The 7750-nt window shown below is 42.4% G+C and overlaps 1 protein-coding gene across 1 annotated transcript; it reads right to left on the reverse strand.

The window, feature by feature from the left end:
* Positions 1-2891: 2891 nt before the first annotated feature.
* ZNF770 (zinc finger protein 770) lies at positions 2892-6107 on the reverse strand (the record flags this gene model as incomplete). Its single annotated transcript, XM_081168834.1, is given in 4 exon segments — positions 2892-3073; positions 3076-3180; positions 4251-4563; positions 5991-6107. Coding segments are annotated over 4 exon segments (717 nt in total).
* Between the last annotated feature and the right edge of the window lie 1643 nt (positions 6108-7750).

The raw sequence follows: 7750 nt of genomic DNA on the forward strand, positions 1-7750 counted from the left end.
CGTAATTCAAGTCTTTCCAATGAGGCCAGGTATGTGGAAGTTGTCTATCTAACCAGAACATCATCAGATCTTTTTCTTGATTGTAAAGACTTGATGTGTATGTTTTGTTTTCATTAGCAAACTATTATGCTAGTTGGCTCTATTTCTTGGATTCAGCCGCCTCAGATGAACTGGATTTGTCGAATGTAGTGGTGTGTATTTCTTTTTCTTTTTTTACATAGCAGAAGTTCCTTTCTTTGTTTAGCTCATTAAACAGTAATGATTGGCTGTACATGATGCCTCAAGTTTAGTAACAGATGCTTTCTGAAATATTCAGGACTTTAAAAGGAGCCTTCTGTGCTGTTCTGGTTTGTGTATAAATATTTATTCAGGACAACTTCTGAAAAATGTTCTACCGTCTATGTCTGTAAGTAAAATGCACAGTAAACTTTGTGGAAGATTTATCTTGGACTAAGTGGGACTATGCAGGCCATATTCTCAGGCGAACCAGTTACCCATGCTTATACGGTGGGCTGAGTGTCAAAGGTGGTTCCCCCACCATTTTTCTTCACACCATCCAAAGGACCTCCCACCACATGTGTCCAATGTCCAAACTATATTCATAGAAGTGAAGCCAACACCCCACCCCTAACCAAGCCAGTACTCTATCTGGCATGTGAGAATTCTCCCCATAATACGATGCCAAGAGGAGCAAGACTGATACCATGTTGTGGGAATGAAAAGGCAAAGTTCTACATGTACTTACTTCACCTGCTCCTTTCTTTACCTCAGGACTGGGGAAACATGTGGCTCTGCAGACATTGTCGGCCTCCCAATTCCCATCAGCCACCAACCCCCCAGGGATGATGGGGTCATAGTCTGAGCAACATCTTGAGGGCTCCAGGTTCCCCATCCCTAGAGGGAGCCATCCATTAATAGAAGGCTTCCTCAGACTCGGCCCTCCAGATGTTTTTGGCCAACAACTCCCATGATCCCCAGCTAGGAGGACCAGTGGTCAGGATGATGGGAATTGTAGTCTCAAAACATCTGGAGGGCTGAGTTTGAGGAAGCCTGATTAATAGGCTGAGGGCTGTATTTTGAATTTCAGCTGGGGAGGGCGGGATATAAATAAAATTTATTATTATTATTATTATTATTATTATTATTATTAAAATATCCAGCTCTGATTAGGTTAGTCTGCTAGCATGTTGCAAGTGGTCAACAGATTGACACGGAACAGTTACAAGCACACTAGTCCAAAGGTAGGCTACAGTTGGTGGAAGAACAGTGATGGCAGCTGCATAAACAAAGAAGACTTGAGGTGAGATTTAGGACTAGGGTGGTTCGGCTAAGCTTGAAAGCCTGTTAGAAGAGCTTGGTGAAGACTCGTACCCAGGTGGTAACATGTAGGTCAGGATAGATGCACTAGTGTATCTGCACCACAATCTTTCAACATGGTTGGGCTGGTATCAGTGAAGGCTTGGATTTAGTTTTCAAAGTGAAACTAAACACACACAAAGTTCAAAAACTGCTCAATAAAAGGAACGTTCATTATAAAAGGAAATATAGAAGCTTCATTCAGCAGTAAAATATTTAACTCCAGTGAAGAAAATGTGATTTTTGAGGGAGTTTTTTTTAATATAAACCTTCATTAATAATCTGAGATTAGGCAGATATGTGATGCAGAGGCACTTGAAAACACTGGGGGAAAATACTAATACATGTAAGTACACTTTCAACAGGATTACCTAGGTATTTTTCTGACACCCATAGAAACAAACTCACCTCTGGCTCATAGAAGTGAATTGGGGATATGCTTTTGAGAGATTTGTTAAACTCAAGATGGAAATGATCTCTTGATTTAGCAGTAGGAAGGTTGCCACTAATCCGTAAATCCCAAGGAATAATAATTTGATTGATGCCGCAACCCCAGAGTCGGTCACGACTGGACCTAATGGTAAAGGGTCCCTTTAGGCAGGAAACATATCACTACAAATGTTAGAAAACCATAATTTGTAAACTGATGGTTTACTAATAATCCAGAATGATAGGCTGATGTTTCATCAATGGGAGCTAATGACAGATGTTCTCCTGGTAGCCAGGAACCCAACTTTAGCTTTTGGAATATGATATTTCATCAGAGTTTGAGGATTTGAAGGCCCTTCTTCAGTTTGAATGCAGAGAAAACCTAAATTGTGCGAGCTAGCAGAAACATCATTGGGATCCAGTTGTTCTCTATAGGATCCTGATGCAGAATTAGCACTGCTGCTAATTAGCCCAGGAATCTATTTGTCCCTACCAATGTACCAGTCACTAGCCATGGAACAGCTTGACCTTTCTCTAACCATCAAGCCAATTCAGCCTCTTCTCCTTTCCTGGCATAGGATATTATATGGTTCATTCCACAGCTTACATCCATCATTGAAGAATGTACAATTGTATAAGCAACTAATTTTGTACAATTATATTTCCAAGAATTGTTTGACTCTCTGACATACCTGAATTGTCGTCGTCTTCTTCTTCTTCTTCTTCTTCTTCTTCTTCTTCTTCTTCTTCTTCTTCTTCTTCTTCTTCTTCTAGATAAAGTGATGCCTTCTCAAGTAAGAGACTCCCCTGAATATTTTGTCAGAAACAACATTCAAAATGATTCTGCTTGGCATACTTTAATGGCGTATTTCAAGTTTAAAGGGTGCTTTAAATGTCTTAAAATGGTATTAAAGCCTCTTTAACTTTTCTGCTTCACTGGTTTATCTTGGACTTCACTGGTGGAAAAATCATCACTAGCATTTTGCTTCCTTTCCAACCCTTTTTTATGCAAATAGAATTAAGTTATCTTTGCTATCAGAGTCCATCCACAAAGTTCTGTCTCCAATTTGATTTCAGTTACATGGTTTGACTGTGACTCTCAAAAGTTAGAGGACCAAGGAGGATGTCTGAAAATAAGCTGAAGATTCAAATTCAATCTCCCAGGCAAGCAAAGTCAAATTTTCACAGCTTCTACCGAGGCTCTTTTCAGTATGGGTGAGCTGATGTCTTTTAAAATGGGCCGACTGTCTAAATGCCTTTCTGTAACGAGTACAGCCAAAGGGCTTCTATCCTGTGTGCGATAATGTCTTTGAAGCTTGGAAGAAGGAGGAAAGGTTTTTCCACATCTGTCACATTGGCCTACTTTATGTCTATTATGTATATTTTTACTGAATGCTAAAAGAGTGCATTGAAGTGCTTCTGGTTATCAAAGAAACTATCATCTCATGAGCCATAAAGTGAGTCATCTTTATAATGCATAGAATCATCCATGGTGGACTTTCACAGCATACCTTTCTGATTAATTTCTAAATAATGGGTTTCTTGAGGGTCTTGCTAGGATAATGCCAGAGCAAACATTTTTTCCTTTGGATTGTTCTTGCAAATGTCCAAGCTTCCTGGGTCCAGAACTCTGTTTGCTTGATGGAGCCAAATTGTGACTTCTAAAGTGCTGCATTTTCCCATTTTTTTCATGTATGAAAAGGGAAACTCAGAGACATTTTCTCCACCATGTTTGAGTTTCCTCAAAGTCTGTTTTTTTATAATGTGGGCTTCACAGTGGTAAAGCCACTCACCTGCTGTTAATACTTGTGAGTTCTTATACTTCCTTCACATTTGTGCAAACTGCACACCTGTCCTCTTTCAGAACATTGTTCGCACCCAGAGCACTGCTACAACATAAATGCAGTGATTGACGACCCAGTTGATCTCCCTAATGGATGTCATATGGAGTAACAGTTTCAATACATTTCTGTGCACATTCCAATGCTGTCTGTAGCATTTGACTCCTAAGACTCTCTCTCCACTGCAGTACCCAGAGTAATGTTCGGAGCATAAAACTGTTTGTGCTCCAGAAGTTTGTTCTGGGGTTTAAAACCCTGATGACAAAGAGAACATTCAGTAGTATTCTCTTCATTGAGTTTCATCTCTTGATATTTTCTGGTGTGTCAACTGGCAAAAAGATTTAACACATACTTAAATGGCTTTTGGGCAGTGTGGATGTGCAATAGTGTGGATGTCTATTCAGCTTAGATGGCGCACGAAATATATCGCCGAGAGTCTCACACATATGCATGCTCATCCCCCTTCTGGCATCATGCAGATAATCAGATCTGGTGCGCAGATGCTGCACACCCTTCACTTTCTCTGTAAAATGTTTTGAGCAAAGAGAACATCCCATGACCCAAGTCTCTTTTGTCTCTTTTGCTTGGCACTCTTTGATCTTTCAGCTTGCTCAGCCTCACCCTAGATGTTCTCACTGTGAAGCTGTTGATGTCTTTGGAGTGCAATTAAATGTTTGAAGTTTTTGTGACAAATGTTACACTTGAAAGGGGCCTTATGGGTGAGCCAATGTCTCTCCAGATGGACAAACTGCCTGTAAGTTTTGCAACTAGCATGACATTCCTGTGGCTTCGGGCCAGTGTCTATAAGATAACACCTAGATAGTTTGGATAACGTTTCAAACTGTTTGTAGCAGATGTCACATATATATATGGCCTTCCCCCAGATATTTGGCTGGTTTTTACACCCTGGTGAAATTTCAGCATTTTGTACATCAAGCTATATGATTCATATTTTGTCAAAATCTTTGGCAGAAATAAAGCCTTTCAGCTGGAACCACCAACACTCCACTGGGTCTTTCTAAACAGTGCAAAGAAAATGTTTTAAATATATGCTTTGTTTTCATTAAAATTGTGACATGTTAGTCTGCTACAGGGGCTGAAAGACAGAAAAAACAATGCCTTTTTTCTGCCCCCTCTCCCTGATATTTGCTGTAACATGAGCAGAAATAAGACAGCTTATGGCAGGACCCATGAATAAAATGACCTGTGGTTTTGTGAGATGCTATCCCGCGACGGGACGCGGGTGGCGCTGTGGGTAAAACCTCAGTATCTAGGACTTGCTGATCGTATGGACGGCGGGGTGAGCTCCTGTCATTCGGTCCCAGCTCCTGCCCACCTAGCAGTTCGAAAGCACTCTTAAGTGCAAGTAGATAAATAGGGACCGCTTTATAGCGGGAAGGTAAACGGCGTTTCCGTGTGCTGCGCTGGTGCTGGCTCACGAAGTGTCTTCGGACGGCGCCGGCTCACGGCCTCTAGAGCGAAATGAGCACGCAACCCTAGAGTCAGACACGACTGGCCCGTACGGGCAGGGGTACCTTTACCTTTACATTTATCCCGCGACGGGGTGCGCTCCCGTTGCTCGGTCCCAGCTCCTGCCAACCTAGCAGTTCGAAAGCACAAAGTCCAAGTAGATAAATAGGTACTGCTCCGGCGGGAAGGTAAAAGGTGTTTCCGTGCGCTGCTCTGGTTTGCCAGAAGCGGCTTAGTCCTGCTGGCCACATGACCCGGAAGCTGTACGCCGGCTCCCTCGGCCAATAAAGCAAGATGAGTGCCGCAATCCCAGAGTCGTCCGCGACTGAACCTAATGGTCAAGGGCCCCTTTACCTTTTTACCAGTGTTATGGGTGCTTTGAATTATAACAATGTTAACTGATGTTTCGTATGACTTTTTCCTTTATAGTATAATGCATTTATATTTGTATTTTTAAATGTAAGTCGCTGGGAGACCTTCTTAAGCAAAAAGCTAATAACAAGCCCAATAAACAACAACAACAACAACAAAAATTGTTTCATGTACCTTTGCACCAAATATGTGTTTTTTTTAACCTGCTGGCCCCAAAACTGGAAAAGGCAACAAATTGTTCCTTCAGCTCTCTTCCCGTTGTGAAACCCACATATCCAAGTGCCCATTTCTAGATGTGTATGCAGCAGTGCGCATGCAGAAAAGCAAGGAAACACATGAAGCTTCTACACTCCACTGCTAGAAAGAGAAGGAAGCACCAGTCGCATGCTTACTGGAATAGCCTTTCCTTCTGCACCAAAGGCCCCAGGCCCTACGGGAAGCAGAACATGGTCTCTTCCAGGGCGCTGCTTCATTGTGCGCTTGTGCAGTACAAGCCTGCCTATGCCCCTCAGCACTTCTTACTGCAAGGCTCAGTCTTGTGGAGCTTGGTGCGTGTTCGTCAGAGAGAAAGTCCTCCCTTCCCTGTTTCAGTGCGGCTTGCTCCCAAGGCAGACGGTGTTGGTAGCACTTGTCTACCATATCGGCTTTCAAAGGCAGCTTCATGCAAGTGTTCTTGGACTCCTATCAGCCTGTGGACAATGGTCAGGGATTGTGGAAGTTGTACTCCAGGAACATCTAATCCAGAACTACAAGTAATCCAGAATGTGGCAGCTAGACTGGTGACTGGGAGTGGCCGCTGAGGACATATAACACCGGTCCCGAAAGACCTACATTGGCTCCCACTACATTTCTGAGCACAATTCAAAGTGTTGGTGCTGACCTTTAAAGCCCTAAATGACCCAGTATACCTGAAGGAGCATCTCCACCCCCGTCGCTCAGATGAGGTCCAGCTCCGAGGGCCTTCTGGCAGTTCCCACACTGCGAGAAGTGAAGCTACAGGGAACCAGGCCTTCTCGGTAGTGCCTTCTCGGTAGTGGCGCCCGCCCTGTGGAATGCCCTCTCATCAGATGTCAAGGAAATAAACAACTATCTGACTTTTAGAAGACATCTGAAGGCAACCCTGTTTAGGGAAGTTTTTAATGTTTGATGTTTATTGTGCTTTTAATATTCTGTTGGGAGCCGCCCAGAGTGGCTGGGAAAACCCAGCCAGATGGGCAGGGTAATAATAATAATAATAATAATAATAATAATAATAATAATAATAATAATAATAATAATAATAATAATAATTCTGGCAACCAATCTTGGGTTTCAGATAGTACATTGGTAGATGAATCTAAAGAGCCCAGGACACAAATTTTCACAGCCCTGTAGGCGCTATGGTAGCTCATTTACCAGAAGTAATGAATTTAGCGTTAACTCTGGAAGCATATATTCAGTTCTGACCAAACTAAGCCTCCCACCCCGCTAGTTGGGACAGTGAAATAATTTGCAGTGCCTGAAAACTTATGATTGAAGTGTCTGAAAACTTATGATTGAAGAGGAGCACTTTTTGGGGGAGGGGAAAATCCAATCTTAAGATGTGTGACAGCTCAACACAAGTGCACTTTTGATGCCTTTTTGAAATTGCTGTGAAAGATAGAATATATATGCTCTAACGAGTGGATTATGAAACCCTATTAGCTCTTTCAACTGTTATTTATTACACTGTGGCTTGAACTTAAATCTCTTACTTAAACAGCAGATCCCTTGCTGATCCAGTGAAGATTCTCCTACAGAAGGACTGCAGGGTCTGACCCATAGCGTATGTCTCACCTGTGCAGCATCACTTACCCTTTATTGATGCCAACCATCTGCAAGAGGAAGTATTAAGAGGAGTAGCATCTTGTCCGGCAGCAAAGGATTAATCAATCAGAAGCAACGCATAGTTTGATTCCCATGAAATCAGGTTATCCATTTGAGAGCTTGCTCAAATACCTTGCAACAAAGAAATAGCTGAAAATACAGCAACTGTACTCCCAGTTATTCTCTGCCCTTTGTTAAGAGGGCACAGGTGTGCTGTTTGCAGCTAGTGTGTGAAAATTCACAGTAAGAAAGGGAACAGGAAATCCTGCAGGCATAATTTACAGGCCTAAGCATATGATAATCATCTTCAACAAAATTCAGAAGTCACATCTCCCGAGGACTGTCCTTAGCAGGTGTTCGGAAAGCATAGAATTTATTGCCTCTGCGTATCCACCATTCTTTAGTTTGACAGTGCTGGAAATCAAGTCAGATCCTCT

The sequence above is a fragment of the Podarcis bocagei genome (assembly GCF_964188305.1).
Source record: "Podarcis bocagei genome assembly, chromosome: 1".
Lineage (NCBI taxonomy): Eukaryota > Metazoa > Chordata > Lepidosauria > Squamata > Lacertidae > Podarcis > Podarcis bocagei.